Genomic DNA, 21,489 nt, shown 5'->3' on the forward strand with positions numbered 1-21,489 from the left:
ATTGCTTGTTAAAGTCATGACGGAAAAGTGAAAAAAGGGGAAGAATCTAAGCATGTCAGGGCTAGACTATAAGAAAGCATCTGACAGTATTCTACATGTCATGGATAAAAGAGTGCTTACCAATGTGCAAGACATACCCTACAGTAACTGCTTACATTACGGTGGCCACGAAACAGGGACAAGCCATTTTGCAGTTAAGCCATGATAAAGGACAAATCATTATTCCAAGGATAAAATTCAAAGGAGGATATTAACGGGAGACTCTGTTACTGCTGCTCTTTTGTCTTTTCCTTAACCCATTATGTTGTCTACTTTACAGATTAGGCCATGGCTACAATTGTCTCCCAGAAAACAAGAGTAAAGACTTCTTTTTATGGATGATTTAAAACTGTATCACCCATCAGATGAGGATTTAAAAGCACAACTACAAGTGGTCAAAAGTTTTTCAGATGACATTAGAATGTCATTTGATCTTGATAAATGTGCAAAAGCAACCATTAAAACAGGAAAGCTGTAGCACAAGGAAAACATCAGCCTGGGACAGGAATGTGATGTAAAAAAAACTTGAGCATGCGGGAGTGTATGAATATTTGGGAACTGATGAAGAATCAACAATGAAACATGAACAAATCAGAATAAAACTTATTAAGGAGTATTTTAGAAGACTAAAATTAATACTGACAACAGCACTGACATCAATGAACAAAGTCCAAGCTATAAACCAATTTGCTCTCCCTGTCCTAATTTACAATTTTGGAGTGATTGACTAGCCCCAAAATGTGTTGGATAGGTTGCACAGGAAAACAAGGACGCTTCATGCTCATCAAGTGATGTATAAAAATCAGTGTATACCAAGTCTATATAACTCCCCATTTTGAAGGAGGGATAGGCATGCTCGAAATTGATTACATGTATAGATCTGCAATCGTAGGACTACATACATATCTGCTGACCTCACAAGACCCAAATGTAATGAAAGTTTCAAAACATGAGGAGTCTAAGATGACTTCTCTGCTTAGTTTAGCAGAAGCATATCAGTGTTAAGTGGGAATGGAAATCAAACCAGAAGTAGACAAAAAAATCAGGCAGCAACTGAAAGTGCCAAAAATTAAAGAATACAAGGGGAAGGATCAGATGAAAAGGCAAAGAAATGTGGAAAACACATAGAGTCAAGTATAGGAAACCTTTGGAACAACCTCATGCTGATCAAGATCAAATGCAGGAAAGGTTATAAAGTGAATTTAAACCAAAAGATGAAAGGTTAATACTGGCAGCCCAAGATAGTGGACTACATACACGTTGGTTTACAAAGTCCATGAACAGGTGGGAGAAACAGACAACTGAAGGTTTTGTAAAACAGAATTGGAAACAGTTGAACACCTTTTTGCTGGTTTTGACTTACTAATGGCAGAAGGACTGTTTACTGAAAGGCATAACAATGTGGCAAGACTGTTGCACTGGGGATTGTGCAAGCATTATAACACTGAAATAGCTGAAAAAACATAGGAAACGAGGCACAAAGCATTATAGAAAATTATTAAGTTTATATCACATGGGATCACCCATTAACAACAGTTCAAATAAATCAATGCAAGAAAACCAGATATAGTCCATGAAAAAAGACAAAAGTAGCATTGATCATTGAAATTGCCACACCCAATGACTACAGTGTCTTGCATACAGAGAGACAAAGTCATAAAATATCAGGATCTTTAGGCAGAAACAAGAGCAATATGGAAGAAAGATACCCAGACAGTTCCAATAGTTGTAGAAGCAAGGGGTCTTATAAAAATGAATTTACAGTCATATTTAGATATGTTACTAATACATGTAGCTCCATATGAACTGCAGGAGGAGTCATTACTGGGCACACTGCAGGTGCTGTGAAGAGCATTTCTGGCTGACATCAAAGACTGAAACAATACTAATTTCATGAACTTTAATCATACTTTGACTTAGGAATGGGGTCCATTCCTTTAATGGTATTAGAAACCTAAAAGGCTTGGAGAAATTAAAAAAAAAAGGAAATGCCAACAGTTGAAAAAATAGATGCAAAAAACAAATATAGTAGCCCAAGAAAAAAGACAAAAGTAGATTTCAACATTGAAATTGTTACACCTAGTAATTATAGTGTATTACATACTGAGACACAGTAACAAAATACCAGGATTTCCAAACAGAATCTAGAGTAGTGTGGAAGAAAGATACCTACATAGTTCCAATAGTAGTAGGAACAACAGGACCAAGAAAAGAAAGAGTTTACAATAGTACTTAAATATGCTACCAATACATGTAACCTTGTATGAACTGCAGAAGAGGGCAATCCTGGGTATATCACTGATGCTGCAAACACCATTCTTGGCTAACAAGACTGAAGCAGAGCGGTCTTCATGAACTATAACCATACCTCAACTTAGGAATGGGTTCATTCTTCTCAAAAATTCCGAGAAAATTAAAATAGGAAATAGTAGTGCTTGTTTTGTTTACTTTTAATGTGCTGCTGCTTTGACTGGTGGTACATATGATACTCTTGCTTAAGTGTGACCCTTTCATGGACCATTGCCTTGCCACAATGAAGGGGCTCATGCATTTCAGTAAGGGCATAAATTATACCATGTAGGACCACCATATATGGCCTTCTAAGAGGAGCAGGTCACAGCAGAGGGATCAGATAAAAGATGTTCCTCTGCAGAAGATAACGACAAGAATTTTGACCTGCAGGTACAAAGGTGCCCAGCAATTAGGGAAAAGCAGAAATCAAGTAGGAGTGCATGGATTAAAGCCAGGAGTATGCCCATCTGCTGAAATGCAAAGAGATGAAAGGAAAGTCCAACACTGCAAACAACTATACACCATTGTAACTTGTAATATAAGAGCTACGCACTAAGGTAAATCTGAAGTCGTTAAAGATGAGATAACTAGAATAATCATCATCTTAGGAATGAGTGATCTAAAATGTATTGGATCGGTTCATTTTATATCGGATAATCAGAGTTTCTATTGTAGTCAATAATGGTGCTCATTGTTTAAAAAGTGTCAGAATCAGTACTTGTTTATAAGCCAAAGAATGTCAAAATTATCTCGTTGTGAAGACTGGTAGAAGGGTGAAGGCTGCCAGCCTAGCCAGATAGAATTTTATACATAATTCTTTCATTTGTAAATATGAATGCAAACTACAGGCTTGTTGTCTTAAATGTAAAGAAAAACTGTTACATGTGGAACTGGAAATAAATGTGGCAACAGTGCACTCTACTGACCAAAGTAAAGCATGTGGTGACCCTTTGAAGTAGACAGTGGTGCCGAAAAGTCTAGATGAAGAAATTTTTTAAGAGTTAAATTGCTAGATTTAAACATGCAAATGTATTTTTATTGCTCTGTTCCTGACCAGCTGCAAGATGATAAAAGGGAGATGTTAAGAATGTAAATGCAGTTAATGTGTAGCCTGGGAACTCCAGGAAAGTGTAAAATAATGATGTAATGTTTATCAGAACTGCAATAGCAATTTAAAAAGAGAATCAGAAGGCATTAAGCCTTTGTCTTGACCATCCAACTCATCAGCACTCTGCCCATTTCTTATGCAAGTTATCTTAGACTTGTGTTTTCTTTTAGGGAAAGCTAGAAAGATTAGTCTAAACTGTTTTCTGTGATGTCAGAACTGTACTACTGATTTATTTTAAGTACTTCTGTGTGATCTCTGAACTCTTGACTAGCACTGACTGTGTAGTAGAAAGTATTGTCTTGTGGTATTGATTATTTATTATTAAATATTTTAAAACCTTTAACTGTGGCTGGTTTGTGTAGAGATAATTTAAGCTCTAGAGTACATTGCATATTTATAGTGATTACTGTACCAAGTCACTCTAATAAGCCATGACTGTTTAGTCACATCTACCAATTGTATAATAATACTGCACAGTAATAATTGGACACCCTTTTAAGGGCCTTTGGGTAGCTGATAATATTAGCTGAGTGGTGGCAAGTGGTACTACCATATAGTCTGGGTAAAAGGGGCACAGCTGCAGAACCTGTGCCAGCCTTCCCCAGGAGTGTCTGTGTGGTTGTATAAACTTATCTCAAAGTGTGTGTGTGTCAGCTACTTGGGCAGGGACACAAATCACTGGTTGGACAGAGTGGGTGCTGGAGATTTTAGCTTGCTCAGCTGGCTGAGATCTGGACCCTATAGCTGTGCCAGTGGGGAGTCTTATTGGGGATCTGGAGAGCAAGGGAGCGACCAGCCCCGGACTGACTGTGATCTTTGTGTGCTCTTAAGGTAAATTACACTTTACTGTGTGCATTTGTTATCTTTTCCTCATATATGAGATGCCTGCTCTGGTGTTAGTGGTGAAGATTAAGGCTCCTTGATTGCTGGGCCAGGGCACAGGTGTCACACTCGTGGTAAGGTAAACCATTCAGCATTACAGTGTTATGAGTTTATGCATAATTATATATGATGAACAGGGAAGCCTTGACCAGTTTTATGAGGATCTGTAACAACTTTTGGAAATAACACCAAAAATTGTTACTTTCATCACAGTTGACTGAAATGTTAAAGTAGGTAGTCAAAACACTAATGGAATAATGAGTCGGTTTAGCTATGAGTGTATGAAATGCAGCAGGATATTGAGTAGCAGAATTATGTCATAACTCACTGGTCACAGCAAATACTCTCTATCAACAGCATACGAGACAGCTTTTCTACATGGTTATCATCAGATGGTCAATACTGAAATCAGACCAACTATAAACAGTGCAGTCAGAGACGGGACGGAAGAATTTAGACCATTAGCAAAGACAAGACCAAGAGTAGACTCTGATTCATATTATTGGCCTCTTATTGTAAAGTTTAGAACTGAATTAAAGAAAAAAAAAACAAGAAAAGCATCTAGGCCAGTGAGATAAGAACTCAGCAATATTTCAAATTAATATGTAGAGGAGGCAAAGAATAGACTTAAGGGATTATATCTGGCAGACACAGTACCCGATGAAATATAGACAAAAGAAACGGATACTGTCCATGAGGTGAAAAAAAATATTCCAAGCGGAAAGATTAAGAAGGTAAAACTGATGAAGGAAAGGAAAACAAAAGGTAATGGAGATACAAAAAATATATCGAACTGAATGCAGAGTCTCAGAGAATAGGAAGGGCAGATAAGGAGGCATATTCCAATTAGTAGTGCAAAGGAGTGCAAGAATGTAAACAGAAATGGGATACTCCTGATCAAGAAGGTGGATGATTCTAAGGGAAATTTAGAGGTCACAAATGAGCAAGCTAAAAGACCAAAAAGACAGGGACCCAACCGAAGATATTTAGAAAATGTGGCAGGATGACACAGATGGACTATATAAAAAGAACCCCAATATCACTGATATCTGCAATGGTATGTTTTCTGATGCACAGCCAGGCATCCTGGACAGTGAAGCTAAATGTGCCCTAGAAAGTCTTATTAATAGCAAGTCCGCAGGAAGAGGTGCACTTCCATCTGAATTAAATTCCTGCAAGATGATGTTGTTACTATTTGGAATTAGTCTACAAATTTGGAAAAAATGACTCTGGTCATTAGACTATAAAATGTCAATTTATATCCCCATCTCAAAAAAGGGGGCAATGTAAAAAGTGTTCATAGAATCAGAGGAATTTACTAGGCTATTGGCCTTGAGGCCCTTACAAGCCTAGTCAAGAATTTAGCCCATGTTCCAAGTCAGCACCCAATGCCTCTGTCCAGCAGGGACGCAGGTGGAATCCCAAATGTATATTTTCTGTTCCCCATCCAGTTATCCAGGTTGTGCTTAGAAAGGGTTAATGAGGTACTTTGCTTGATATGGAGAGGGATTCTATTCCACAGGAGGAGTCAACCCTGGGACACAAATCTGTCCCGCCAGCAAGTCCTATTGATGTCACAGACCAAGTTGAGGTCACGCAAGTGGGTTAATCGAGTGAAGCTTGACTTGTGGATATGCAGCAGTCTCATCAAAGTGGGATTTGATATTGTTTGTATGCCAGACAGAGGTCACCCCTGAGGAGTCTGTAGGAGAGAGACCGGGCTTCTAGCCTATCAGTGCAGGGTAGATGCTTGAGACCCTGGATTCTCCTGCTGAGGAACTTCTGTGGTGTCTCCAGCTGCTGCATGTGCTTTGTGGGGTACATGCCAAAAGTGGCATTGTACTCAATAATGGGTCTTATAAGGGAGAATATAGGGATGTTATGACTTCCATGTCCCTGGATGAGATACCCTTATTAATAAGGTCGGCCATGTAGAAAGCTTTCCATACAATGCAGTCAGTATGGTGGTCAAAAGCCAGTTTGCTATCAACCTGGGTGCCCAAGCCCCTCACGACTGATTGTGTGCTTAGGACCTTGTTATTAATGTGATAATTTGTGGGGACATCACTCTCCTCAAAGAGGATGATGCTGAATTTTTTGGAATTCAGTTTGAGGCCATGTTTCTGGCACTAGTCATTTGTTTGGGTGAGACCCTCTTGTAGGATTGTTCTCATCACTAGGGGAATTGATGAAGCACCCAGCTTGCAGTCATCTGCAAATTTATTCAGCCATAGCCCACTGGTTTTGGCCTGCACTGCATAAAAGTATATCCCAAACAACAGAGGCCCCAAGACCAATCCCTGGGGTACACCACTAATTACGGGTCTACTACTTGAGGTGGCTTCCCCTATTTTGACTCAGTGAACCAGTTTGTTACCCATCTGGTGACATATGAAATGATGCCTAGTTGAGAAAGTTTATCTATTATACCAGAGTGGGGAATAGTATTGAAGGCTTTGGCCAGCTCAAGGTGGGTGGTGTGCACTGTCTTCCTCTCATCCATGGCTTTGGTGACTGTGTCAAAGAGGTCAACCAAATTTAACAGCCATGACTTCCCCTTGATGAAACCAAACTGTAGGGGATTGAGTGTTTGGAGGTTGCCAATGAAAATAAGGTCCATAATAATCCATGCCATGGCCTTGCAGATCAGGCTAGTTAGTCTGATGGGTCTATAATTTCCTGGATCGGTGGATGCTCCACTTTTGTGCAAAGGGATGACAGTGGCTGTCCTCTCGGCTGGAACAAAGCTGCTACTCAGGCTTTGGTTGAATAGGGTGCCTAATAGTGCTGCAAGTTCCTTCCTGAGTTCATGTAGGATGCAGCCTGGGATGTTATCTGGTCCCATGGAGGCTGTATTCTTTGCCCTTGAGAGGGCAATGATGACTTGATCCCTAGAGATAAGGGTAGGGGGGCAGGTATTTGGGATGTCCTGATTTACTGATGGGGGTGACAAAGGGGTGAAGTTTTCACTAAACTTGTCTGCCAGCAGGATGGCTATATCTATGGCATTTTAGTATGCTGTGTCCTTGACTACTAGCTGTGAGCAGATCAGAAAGCTTCCTTTGAGACTGTGGACATATGTGAAGAAGGCCTTATGACTGTCTTTAGTAAATATGGACAATTTTGCTTTGGAGGATTTCACTAGTGCTCTTATTTGCTTGTTCAAGCTAAGGAGAGATTGCTTCCAATTAGGTGCCTGCTCCTTCTTGGTCCTGGACAGCATTTTTTCCTTTTATTATAGAGTTCATTTATTGCAGATGCCCACTAGACAGGTTTACTGTTCCTTGAGGAGGGGGATTTTGTCCTGTCGGGTATTCCTGATTTCATGTAGCTATGTAAATGCTTGTATGGTACTTTAATGTAGGTTTGGACATATGTGCCAGTTCCTATGGAGGGGTAGGGGGATGTGAAGCTGTTTATACCTTCCCTCAGGAAGCTGTAAGCAGCTTTGGAGAAGTTTTTTTTTTGTATGAACCTAGCTGGGGGGGGGGGGGTCAAGGGAGATGGTGACTTCGAAAGTGACCGCTTTGTGGTCAGATCTTACCAGGGAGGATGACACTGTAGGGATGATGCAGTGGTTACTCATGTTGGTTAATACCAAGTCCAAGATATTATCACCTCTTGTGAGGGTGTTGACCAGCTGGTCCAAGGCATTTCCATTGTCCTTGTGTTATTACAGGTTCTGCAATGAATGCAAAGTTGTTTGCATAAAGGAAAACTGCTAAAATCATGAGAAACAGTTCAGAATGAGAATATTTGAAAGTGAAACGGGTTTAGCAGGTTCTAAATTATCATTGTATTATTCTGTTGACAGTTAAGGAAAGAAATTATGATTGGAATGTATTTTTCAGAAGATATGTTGAGGATTAGTCTGTGCCTTGTAACTCTGTGATGTCAGAGTTAGGATTTAGAATTAGATTTTGCATGTTTTTGCTTTATGTACAATCTCAGTTTGCTGCCATTCAATTCTTAACAATAAACGTCTTGCCATAAACTTCTTTCAGATCTCAGTGAATTTGCAGAGACAGACAGTAACAAGGAGTCTCTTAGCAGCTAGGAAAGATCAAAGACAAAAGAAAGGGAGAGCAAGGCCTAAAGCAGGTCAGTATTACTGAAGTAATGAATATGAATTTTCAAAACTTAAAGCAGTTCTTGACAGACAGGCCTGGAATGGCAAAATCCTTGATGTCATTAAATGTCGGCTTCAACTAAATAAATTCCTAGCCATTTCACATATCTTATTTACAACTGGATGGTACACTTCACCCAGAAATGACCAATGGTACAGCTCACACTGACATGACAAGTGATACAGCCTTCCTTTCACACTAATGGCTAGTCTGTTACTGGCAGTACATAAGAACTTCTGCATTTCACTTTTCAGTCATCACACTGCTTCTGAAGGAGTATGACGACAGAAGTTAGAAGAAGAGTGTGTTATTCACAGATTCCCATTTAGCCATTCTTGGACACATGGAATTTTCCAGAAAAAGTTATAAGTATTGGCTAATCCTGCATACATTGACCAGATAAAGGGGATAATGACGTAAAGAAGAGTTGTGTAAAATCTTACCATAACCACAGATGTCCTTCTTTTCCATGTGGCAGTATTCTAAACATGAGGGGATCCTCCACCTGAGGCGACTCGAACGTCCAGCCCATATACAAAAGTTTCGCTTGGCTGCTGTGTGGTGCATAGGATGTCACACATAGGTGCCATAAACTGTGGGCCATAAATGTGATGTACACATGCACAGACCTCAGAACTGAATGCCCCAGTCAGACAATAGTCTAAGGGTAGCTGATCAGGATACCATCCAAAGAGGAAAAATGAGGAACAGGAAGCAAAAGAAGAGGAGGCAGAGGTCCTAAATGAGTGCAAGAGGGAGGGATAGGAATACTGCAGCATGGAAGAGAAGGGCATCTATGATTATGTTAAGATTTTACTCGATTAGTCTATGTCCTTCTATTATCATGTTGCAGTATTTAAACATGAAGGAGAGTAGTAAAGCTCAGCATGTGTTAAGGGAGGTGGAAGAAAAGGAACTCTGTATAAATCCATTCAGGATGGCATTAGCAAAGCCCGCTCTAGCCCTGGAGATATTGTCCAGCTTGTAATGTTTAGTGAATGTGTGGACTGAAGACCATGTGACTGCATCCAGGATAGTGGCTGTATCTAATCCATTGAAAAAGGCTCCTGAGGAGGCCACCAACCTGGTGAAGTGGGCCCTGAATGTAAAGAAGGTGTTTTCCATGAAAGGAGTAGCAAAAGGAAATAGTGTTTGAAATCCAAGACAAAACTGTTTGTTGGAGCCCTGGGGTGAAAGGATACAAAGAACTGGTCAGACTTTCTCATGTTCCTGGTCATATCTAGGTAAAATCTAAGTTGTCTGTGAACATAAAGGGAATGAAGCACTATCTCACTGTCATTTTGTGGGGAAGGAAAGAACATGGGTAACTGGATGGACTGGTTAAGCGAAAGTTCATTGACCACTTTAGGCATGAAGGATGGGTTTGTATGAAGGGAGATCCTATCCTTATGAAATATCAAGTATGGTGGGATAGCCATGAGTGCTTGTAATTCTGAAAACTGTCTGGCTGAAGTTAGGGCTACAAGAAGCACTGTTTTCCAAGTGCACATCATCAAGGTGGCTGTGGCTGCTGGTTTGAAGGGGGCAGTGGTGAGTTTTTCTAGAATGAAGTTCAGATCCCAAGGAGGAGGGATAGGTTTTCTTGGAGACCTGGTATGAAGTACATCCTTAAGGAAATGTGTACCTGTAATCTGGATAGCAAAGGTGGACTTGAGAGGTAAGCAAGCAGAAATAGCTGATAAATTTACTTTTACTGATGAATATGAAAGTTCAGACTTAAGGAGTTTACACAATAAGACAAAACTAGAGGTATAGCCGCCTGAAAGGGATCTAGTTGTCTTTGAAGACACCAAATGGAGAATCTTTTCCTCTTGGATGGGTAGGATCACCTGGTAGTGGGCTTCCTGGCCTCCTGCAGGACAGAAAGCACATCCTCAGAATAAATGTGTTTAAAATGGATCAAAGGTTTATCACCCACAGGGTAAGTCTAAGGGTTTGGAGGTGTGGACTGATAAGTGATCCCTTCTGTTGTGTGATAAGGTCCACTTTGTGGGGTAACTTCTGGTAATTGCCCTTGGCTACAGATAAAAGTAAGGGGAACCAGTGCTGTCTTGGCCAAAAGGGAGTTACCAACAAGATTTTTGGTTTGTCCTGTTGAACTTTCAGCAGGGCTTTCTGTATGAGAGGGAAGTGGGGGAATGCATAAAGAAACATTCCTTTCCAGGAGATTGAGAAGGCGTCCACCCTCCAGGCTTGGGGGGAGGGGGTTCTTGTGCAGAATAGCTCCAGCTGTCTGTTCTGATGGAAGGCAAACATATATCTGTGGTCTACACCACCGGTGGACTATGTCCAGGAAGACATCCCTGTGCAATATCCATTTGTGATTCTGTGATAATGACCTGCTGAGAGCATCCACCTGAGCATTGTTTTGAGATGGGATGTAAACTGCCTGCAGCATCACCTTGGAGAGGGTAGCCATTTCCCAAGCTTGGATGGCCAGCCTGCAGAGTAAGTATGATTTTGTTCCCCCTTGTTTGTTGATATACCACAGGACTGTGGTGTTGTCTGTGAAAATTCTTACAGGTCCTGGATGTATGAGGGGGAGGAATGCTTTTAAAGCTAGGATGAGGGCAGTCATTTTCCTGATATTGATATTTTTTTTTTCAGAAGACAGGAGTCCCATTGGCTCTGAACCTTCAGTCCATTCATAGTTGCTCCCCACCCCAAATCTGAAGCATCTGTGTACATCTGCTGTACTGCAGGTAGTGGTTGTAATGGTAGTCCTGGGTTCAGGTGAACTTGCTGGGATCCACCACAAGATCTCTTTCTTGAGGCATGGAAGGAATGTTATCAAAAACTCTAGTGGGTGGCCATGTTATGACCAAACATTCTTCAGGTACCACTGAAATTTTCTCATGTGTAACCTGGCTAGGGGTTACATGGGAAGCATGGTTGCCATCAACCCAAGAAGGCGTAGGTACTCCCTGGCAGAAATGTAGTTGCCTAGGAGTAGGTCATGGAAACAAGTGGTTAGAGATGTGACCTTTTCTGGTGGAAGAAAGCCCTTCATCAAATCTGTTCTTATTCTGCAACCCAGTAACAATTGGTTCTGGGAGGGAGTAAGTGAAGATTTGAAATGGTTGATTGTGAAACCTAGGCCTTCAAGGAGGGAAACGGTGAATTGTAGGTGGCTTAGTAGAGTATCTGGATGATATGCCTGGATAAGAAGATTGTCTAAGTATGGGAAGACTTGAACACCTTTTGTTCTACAAAAGGCCACCACAGGAGCTAGACATTTTGCAAATACCCTTGGTGCAGTGGACAAACCAAAGGACTAGGCAGTAAACTGAAAGTGCAAGGATTGCACAGCAAAATTCAGGAATTTCTGATAAGATGTGTGGATAGGGATGTGAAGATATGCATCCTTCAGGTCTAAAGTGCCCAGATAAGAGCTGGGGTTCAAGAGTGGAAGAAGTGTTTGGAGGGAGAGCATGCAGAAGGTGGGCACATGGAAGAAAGGGCTTAGAAGACAGGTCTCCATGGGCCATCCTTTCTTGGGACTAGGAAGAGTCTGGAATAAAAGCCTAGGCCTTTCTGTCCTGGATGCACTCTTTGAATAGCACCTTGTCTGAAAAGATCTGGAATAACTTGTGGGATGAGATGAATTTGGTCCTTTGGGGGGTGTGGGATACCCTTTGGGAGAGGCTTTTTCCTCTAGGCCACGAAATATCCTTTTTCCACTATTGACAAGACCCAGTTGCCTGATGTGATCTATTGCCACAAGGGAAGACAGTGAGAGAGGTGGGAAGATGGAGTGTTAGGGTCTGACAGTCACACATTGTTAGGCCTGTCATGAAAGGGCTGTCTTGGAGGAGTTTGAGAGGAGGTAGGCCTGGATGAGGAAGGCTTTCTGGCACCTATTCTGGGTTTAGTGGAAGGTGGAGCAGAAGCCTTCCTGACAAATCTAGGTTTATCAGGGTAGTTTCTATGAAACTTAGGCTCTGTTGAGAAAAAAGTTGCTTGAGGTCTTGCAGCTCTTTGCTTTTTTTCCTACAGGTTTTTAAACAGATCTGCTGACTGCTTTCCAAAGAGAAGGTTATTGTCCAGTGGAGCATCCATACATTTGCTTTTAAAATCATCAGGTAATGGTTGTAGCCTGAGCCAGAAGTACCAATGGATGACTGAAGCTGAGGCAGCTGACCTGGCTGATGCTTCTGCAGTACCATAGCTGCATTTTATTGAGTGTCTAGTAACCTGTGCAGCTAATGAAAGGGTGGATGCCACCCAAGCCTTGGTGGGAGACACCGTTAAAGAATTCAGTTGCTCCATAGCTTGTGAGACTAGGTCCAAGGCATATTTGACCATATTTGTTTGGTAATTGATGGCTCTAAAGGCCAGTGTGAAAGATGTGTAGATTTTCTTCCATAACCTATCCACCATCTTACTGTCTTTATTCGATGGGAGCAAGGAAGAAGAGGGAATCTGTCTGGATTGTTTACCTGGAGAGACTGCAATAACAGCAGGGTCTGCCATAGGAGGCATGATAAGAAAATTGAAGTCATCAGGAACTTTACAGAACCTGTCTGCTCCTTTTGGGCTGGTGTCTGAGACCTTGAAGCCAAGGTAAAGGCATCCAAGTAGGCTGGGATCACTGGAGGAATAGCTTAAGGAGAGAGAGATTCCATCTGTAGAAGCTCATAACATCTCTTTTGAACTTCTGTCATTTGTGTGGAATCCCATTTGAAATACTCCCTCATTTTGGAAATAGTTTCCACAAAGGTGATGTCTTCAGGTGGGGAATCACCTTCTAGAGAATCCTCTTCAGGAGAACAATATCCTAAGGGAGAAGCCAGTTGTGAGGAATATGAAAGGGACTCGTGTGAAGAGGAAGAGGAGAGAAAGAGTCTTCTTTAGGTGTCTGTGCATGGGGCAATGGGCCTAAAGAACAGGCTTGGGACTCAAAGCTGGCAGACCAGAAGGGGTCTGTGAGGAAGAAGGCCTAAGGGCCATGAAAGCCTGGAAAATAGATTACGAAAATCCTTGCCAATCAGGAATACTTTCTGAAGAAGCAGACAGATGTTTAGATTTCTGATTTTGTTTTTTAGAGAAGGGGTCTTTGGTCCAAGCTGAGGAGGTGTAGGCCTAGGATCTGAGGACAGCAGAGGATTAGAGGGGCTTTCCTCAGATATGGAAGCTAGCCTAAGCAGTTTGGACGAACCAGGTCCCCCCCCCCCCAATCGGGAGCTGACATCACTTGTACTTCCATGGATATGCAGGCTGGAGAAACTAGGGTGGCATCCAACACAATACCCACCAAAGTCATCGGACATACCTCAGCCCTTAGATCCGTGGCTAGTGGGATGTCTGAACCAGGAGGTGCAGGCGTTATTTCTGGCCAAACTACTTTGGCCTTCTTTCTTGGTGGTTCAGCTGAAATGGCATGCATCGTTTCCATACCTAAATCAAGACATTTAAGATGTTGTTTTTCCATGAATAAGTTAAGGGCTACGAGATGGCTGTGCAGAATTTTGGGATGAATGACTGACAAATAGAACACGCCTTTTAGTTGTGGGTAGCCCCTAAACAGAAGAGGCAGAGGCCGTATCTATCTTTGTGCAGAATTTGACATCCACACTTACATTTTCCCCTCCTAGATGACACGGACAGAATCAGTTAAATGAAGAACAAAAAAACAGCAACCAGAATAGAAAATTTTCCCCAACAGGGTACTTATCGTTTGTAGACACTGGCATGGAGCAGAATGAGTGAGCCGACATTCTACTGGCGGGCAGAGAAGTTCTGAGGTCTGTGCCTGTGAACGTCACATTTATGTCCCATGGTTTATGGTACCTACATTTGACATCCCATGCACCATACAGCAGCCAGGCGAAGTTTTTGTATATGGGCTGGACATTCTGTTTGCCTCAGGTGGAGGATCCCTCATGTTTAGTATACTGCAACATGAGAATAGAAGGACATCTAATGATCAGTTCACATTAAATGTTTATTGAATAGGTTGTAGAATAAACTGTTTCACTACAAAGCACAGAAGTCTCAACTGCTATCTCAGGATACCCCTGAATTATGATCCTATCAAACATTTTTGATGGAAATGTATTAAACATGTGGTCTAATGGGATCTAGTTCATTTGATTGATGAATCAGATTGTCTAGATCACATGGTTGGAAATTTAGTTTGATCAACTAAAAAAGCCAAATACCCTCAGACAATGCAAGTGATGTTTTTTGCAGGGAGCCCCCCTGCACCCCCCCCCCACACTCCTTGATGCTCATATATATCAACTCTGAGATTACACTACAGTGGGGAACAGGGCAAATCCCCCAATTCCCACTGTACCGTATTCTCAGTCTGAACAGATCAACAGACTAAATTGTTGACCATATGGTCTCAACCATACGTGCTTGAACAATCTGGTTCATTGATCAAACTGTCTAACACTATGAAAACTATGACTCTTACTCAGGGCCACTGCAGCTAACTTTACTGGTCAGACTCTCAACAGGTTCGCATGACCAAAATAATTTTCTACTAGTTTATAACACCATTTTTATTTTTTTTACTTAGACAACAGATGCTAAAACCAAAAAAAAAAAAATATATTGAACATAGATGAGTAGCAGAGATGTACTTACGGTGGCTTCAAAATGCGATACATCTCTTCACCGTTTCTGCAAAAACAAAACATAAAATTTATTGAAATAGTTGGAACACAACATCTATATTAAGAATCATGTCTTGAGTCTCTCATGTTTCTTCTGGAATGGAATTATAAAGATGAAGCAGATACAAATGTTACACAAAACGAATAATATGGTTTACAAAATGAATAATTAAGAATAACAGACACTAGGTACACAAGGTGGGGGCAAATCTCAAGTCATACATGAAGGATCACACAGGGTGGGAGCAAATCCCAAGTTACACTTCAAGGATCACACAGATACATAACTAGTGGTTTTCTTTCATTCAGCACTCAAGGTCTTTCCTGAATGGAAGCATCTGAAGGTAACTACTTAACTAGTGCATTAATTACCCACAGCAGAACGCCACCTAGAAGTCGGGCTATATCTGAATAAAGTACTTTTAACAGGCTTATAGGGTTATAGTAAAAGGATGTAATATGTAAGAAAGAAGCAAGATTCCTAGTGAGTTAGGATGCTGATTTTTATCCTGTTAAAATTTGGTACATGACTTTGTAGAGTCCTGGTTTTCTTTATCTGTTTGCTTTAATGCTTCTGTGGGTATGAGTATTGTAGAAAGTTCCATTGTTGAGACAAAACAAGTAAACAAGACAAAATGTTCAGATAAAACAAAGCTTTGTTTTGAAATTACACAGGAAATGGAATAATGCATCTCAGTGAAATTGTTATACAGGAGTAAGTAGATGATATCGAGTTTTCTTTTCATAAAGAAAATCAAACATTTAAGTGTATACAAACATTATTAAAGCTTAACAGTAATGTAACAAAAATAGATCACCCAGTATGGCACTCACTTCACATAAGCTGGGCAAAGGGGAACACACGTGTCTTAAGCTTTAAAGTGTGCCTGAGTGTGTTTGCAAATTCCTTAACACTGAAGAGCTATCTGTTGTGGTAGGCTGTAGGTACCACCTAGGTATACAGTTGGACCTCCATGTACTGCTGCTTCTAGAACCACACACTTCTTGACAGTGCTGTGTTTCTGCCTTTCTTGAGATGTCCATCTGGAGGGGAACTGGATGAGCATGAGGATACTTACAAGTCCCTACTTGGCTGTACAGAGCTGTAGTTTTCACCAGTAGATAACACAGTCACCTCAAAGTGAGTGCAAGTTACAGAAAGGAAAACTTTCATATGTTGTTTGTGCACATGCAGCCAACACCTAGTGGGTATTAGGACTTTATGAAGCCCATGGGTGTGTTACATGTTCAGACTTTGCAGCTCTTCTGAGAGACTTCAGTTTTTTAGCAGGAATGAACAAAGATAATTACAGAAGCATAAGTGAGACAGAATGCCCTTGCCAGTAAACATCTGAATTACTGGGACCTGGTAGAGTGAGTCCTGAAGCACAGAGACTGAATGGTCAAAAGAATAAGTACAAGATGCCAGTTTTTGGAATATTCCTTTTTCTCCGAGCTATGGTGATCTCTGAGTTGGTATACATACATAAATTCAGGGTGTATGGGGGGGGTGCAATGGGGCCTTGCTCTCCTTCAAAAAGAAGTTTTAAGAAGACTGATTTTCAAAATTCACTTCTCCACATTGTTGGTATTTTTTTCAGCACTTGGCATTTCCACAGGGAGCCAAGCTTGCCTGATCTAAATCAGAGTGGTGACTTTTTTATTGACCTTTGACATCACTGACAGATTTTTTTTAAAATGGCAAACATATATTTATTTATTTTACATTTGTTAACCGGGCTGGTCTAGCTGGATACATATCCGTTTTCAGTAGAGGCCCGAGGAGAAAAGCTCCAATACACAATGGAAGTACATATTTAAATTACAAGATTCAAAGTATTGTTACAAAAAAGAGAATATAGCTTACATATGCAGGAATGAAAATTTACATAGATGTTATATAAGACAAAAGGACAGATAGGAAGTTATACACAAAACATTGATTTTGTTAATGATACTGGAAAATAGACTGAAATCAGAGATTTTCCTTATTACTAAAAGGAAAGAGAGATTTTAGAGATCTGCAATTAGGGAAATGGGCTAGGGATATGGGACTAGAAGTTATGAGATATGTAGTTAGTCAGGTTCTCGACATGGGCATGTCCATTGTGTGGAGAGATATTCTTTAAGGTTAGATTTGAACTGATTGAGTGAAGTAGTAAGTCTAAGGTTGTTTGGCAGGGAGTTCCACTGCTTGCCAATGGAATTAGCATCCCCACCTGAGTTTTTGCTTTAATGGTTAGGATCTGGATGCTGTTTGATGATCGGAGACTGTTGAGGTTAGTATATGGAGTCAGAATTTTGCACAGTGAGGAAGTTCTATCAGGATGGTTGATTATTTTATAAGCTTGAGTTGGCTAAGTTTGAGGAGATTTGGCAGTTCCAACCAGCCAAGTTTTCGTTGAATTAAGGCAATGATGGGTTCGATAAGGGAACCTGTAATAAATCTGGCAGTGTGGTTGTAGGCAAGAGAGAGCATGTTAAGTTCACGTTTATTGAGAAAAGAGAGGATCGGGGAAGCATAGAGGAGGGAAGAGAGGAGATGGGTGCGGGCAATAGTTAATTTGGTAGTGGGAGTTAGGAAGTTTTTAATTCTGTACATAGATCCTAGTTTTTTGTTAACAGACTTTACTGTTTGGGTAATGTGTATGTCGAATTTGAGCTTATGATCAATAGTGACACCTAGCAGTTTGGTACTGGTGACAGGGGTTATGAGGGTCCCATTATTGGATTTAATATGAAAGGTTATGTTGTTAGTGTTTGGGAGTTCTTTGCCTAGAGGTGAGAAGACGTTGGGGAAGAAAAGTAATAGTTTGGTTAAGTCAGTGAACCATTTTTCAACTAGTGAAAAACAATGTTGTGTGGTCATTTGGAGATTCGAGAGGGAGAGCAGATTAAGGTGGAGTCGTCGGCATATTGTATGCAGGTGGATTTAGGGATGACTGACTGAAGGTCATTTATGAAGATGGAAAACAGAAGTGGGCCCAGTATCGAGCCCTGAGGAACACCTATGGTATTAGGGAGCAGTCCTGATATTCTGTTTTGCCACAGGACAGCTTGTTGCCTACCAGTGAGGTAGGCATTGAACCAGTTTAGTGCTGGAGTGTCCAGACGAGGGTTTCAAGGATGTTGAGAAGGAATTGATGATTGACCATATCGAATGCTTTGATAGGTCCAGAAAGAGGGCAGAGGATATGAGTTTGTTATTACGATTGTTGTTGATTGAGTCAACAAAGGAAAGGAGGGCAGTAGTTGTACTATGGTGTGGGCGAAAACCATGCTGGGCATTGGACAAGAGATTATTAGAGGTCAGATAGTGAAGAAGTTGTTTGTGGATGCATCTTTCCATGATTTTCGCTATCGGGGACAGAATGGCTATTGGTCTATAATTTGACATTTCCAGGAGGTACCTCCTTTGTGAAGTGGAATGATATAGGAAGTCTTCCAAATGGAGGGAATGTTCATCTCAGTTATAGTTCTATTTATTAGGATTGATATGGGGTAGGCTATTTCATCAGACACAATTTGTAAGAATTCCGCAGGAAGGTGGTCAGCCGCTAGGGTGGTTGGTTTGAGTTTTTTTAGGAGGGAGCGTACATAGGAGGAAGAGACTGGCTTTAAATTGAAGGGGGTAGGGGTGTCAAGATGCAGTTTAGCAGCAGGTGGGGAAGTGGAGGTAAGGTGACTGGCTAGGGTTTGGATAGTCTCAGTGAAGAAGGAGTTAAAGGTGTTAGCTACTTCTTGGCCTTTCTCTAACAGTTTCTCAGGGGTTGGGGTGGAAGTTTTGCCTGGGTGCAGAAGGTTGTTAAAACCTGCCCAGAATTTCTTGGGTTGTTCTGGTGTTTTGCTGGAGGCTGCAGAAATATTGTTTTTGTCTTGGGTAATGGCAGTTTTAGTGGCGTTTCTTAGTTGTTGAAATTTATAACGGTCTTGGGGGGTTTTTGTGGCTCTCCATTTGTCCCAGGCTTGGTCACGAAGTTTGATTTTGGATTTAGTATCACTAGTGAGCCAAGGTGCTATGCGAGTTTTGGTTCTAATTTGTCTATGTGGAGCATGTGAGTCAAGTATCTTAAGGAACGTGTCATTGAAGTGGGACACACTCTCTTCTAGTGAAAGAGTCTTTAATATGGTCCAGTTGCAGGATTTCAGGTCGGCAAGAAATAATTGAGGGACAAATTTTATACTTGATATCAGAATATGTTGGAAGAAAGGTGGATGATCAGTTCTATAGAAATTAATTTACATATTATGGATACCAGAGTCAAGAAAACTGCTAAGCTGACAACAAATGACACTTGGTGATAAGTTTAGACAGCCAGGAAAGTAAATGGTCAGAAATAAGAAAGAGAAAGGTACAGTGAGGATGTCCTGGAAACACTTATCAAAAGATTCTGTCCAGAATGAGTATAACTCCAACCTCTGGATTACATTTTTACTATACAGCAGTGGAGGTCATGGGCATGGCATCTGAATGGACCTTGATCAACAGCTCAACAATGGGTTGTGGCCAGTTAATGATTGGTGTGAATCATGCCAGTAACACCAAGACTCATGGTGAACACCAGGGATAACATTCGCAGGAGGATTGGGAGACTCTTGAATCGTCTTACTAGCACCCAATAATTAAGGATGGAGGCAAATGCAGTAGTTAAAACAAAGATTCGGGTGTGGAGGGTTGACAAGATATTAGGAAATTTGTTCTGGATGGTGTTAAAGAGGTGCAACAGAACCACCTGTTGACTTGGAGAGTAGCTTTTTGCCAAAGAGAAATGCTGATCTTGACTGGTGACCCTGGGAGGTGAAGGAAACACTGAAGAACGTCTGAAGCCAATGGGCAAGCTATCTTTTGGTGAGTCAGTGCCCGCAACAAAAGGGTGGATTCGGTACATTTTCACAGATGAAGTCACCTTAGAAAATATGCATTTCAGCAGTGGCAAGGTTCTGATAATGGATGAGGTCTGAACTGAAATGCTGAATGCACTGGATGTTATTGGGAGTGTCAGGATTAATGTGTCATATCAGTGTTGCAAGGAAAGGGATCAGTACTGCTAGACAGAGAAACTGTTGTGGTGGTGCTCCCTATTGATAGAAAGGGGGACTGAATGGTGTTTTCTAAATACAAAAGACCCTCACATTCTCCTTGGGAAAACTTATGCCAGTATGACAGAGCATTAGAGACTTGTGTTCTTCATATCAAAAGTTGGATGACTTGCTTACATGATTAATAGCAGATCTACACTTAATGAAGATGACTGCACTTGTGCATTCAGCACAATTTGGAAAACTTTGGTTGTACACTACCATGTTACCATGCAAGGCTCCTTATCACTTGCTGCATGGCCATGCAAGGCTCCTTATCACTTGCTGCATGGCCATGCAAGGCTCCTTATCACTTGCTGCATGGCCATGCAAGGCTCCTTATCACTTGCTGCATGGTCATGCAAGGCTACTTATCACTTGCTACATGGCCATGCAAGGCTCCTTATCACTTGCTGCATGGCCATGCAAGGCTCCTTATCACTTGCTGCATGGCCATGCAAGGCTCTTTATACTGTGGTGATGCATTGCAATATGATATCACTGCACCAAATAAAGCTGCATTTGTCCCACACTCAAGGATGGGCAAGTGACTATCAGCCACTCAATCTCATCCTGACCCATCTGGTCCCATCCAGATCCCATGCTGCTAGTGCAATATGAGTCATCAGGGGTGCAATGAGGGCTTTATCCTTCTGTGCCATGAGGCTGGGTTACACTATTTTTTAATACTATGTTCACTCACAATGTCTAATTTGTAATATGTATTTTTTTTACTGAATGAAGTATTTTTTACTGTTGTTTTGCTTTAAATCCAGAGCAATAGTTAAAGGGTCTCTCACAAGACCACCTCACCAGTAATCAAACAATAAACACATGAATAAAGATTAGAGTTCACTTTAAGCATCATTCAAATCATGTGGAAATGGAAGGTCAGGAATTCTGGATACTAAATCTGATAATATGGCATTGAAGGTTAGGAATTCTGGATACAGATTATACTAAGGCATCTAGTTTCAAACTAATAGTTCACACTGGCTAAATACAACTTACTCTGTAAAGTGAAAATACTTGCATAAAGGTTTATGTAATGATAAAATACCTGAAATATAACTAGATGGCAGGATAAGTATTCACAAATTCACCCACAGCTTGACTAGTGTATAGCGGTTCTTCAAAAAGGAGGTACAGTTTATAAAATGGGTAGTACCAAAACATAAAAGGTCCAAAGACTCACTAGCCCTGTATTTCCTTTGATTCCAATGACTATCAGATCAATATTTAAATATTATGGATAATAAAACTACTGTGGCTATTGAAAAACTGAGTGTGCATTTGTATGCCACCCTCTACAAAT

At 41.0% G+C, this 21,489-nt stretch overlaps 1 protein-coding gene and 1 long non-coding RNA gene across 2 annotated transcripts in view; one reads left to right on the plus strand and one right to left on the minus strand.

Moving 5' to 3' along the window:
- The window catches only part of LOC122790801, a 1,149,194-nt gene that overhangs the window by 955,359 nt on the left and 172,346 nt on the right, over positions 1-21,489 (plus strand). The gene's annotated exons all lie outside the window — the stretch shown is intronic.
- LOC122790800 (histo-blood group ABO system transferase-like) overlaps positions 1-21,489 on the minus strand; it is a 307,767-nt gene that overhangs the window by 220,082 nt on the left and 66,196 nt on the right. Inside the window, exon 2 of the mRNA XM_044058422.1 lies at positions 15,067-15,102. Coding sequence (XP_043914357.1) covers positions 15,067-15,102 — 36 coding nt within the window. The remainder of the gene's footprint in view (positions 1-15,066; positions 15,103-21,489) is intronic.

Source organism: Protopterus annectens, chromosome 16.part0 (assembly GCF_019279795.1).
Source record: "Protopterus annectens isolate FY-2018-M chromosome 16.part0, PAN1.0, whole genome shotgun sequence".
NCBI lineage: Eukaryota > Metazoa > Chordata > Ceratodontiformes > Protopteridae > Protopterus > Protopterus annectens.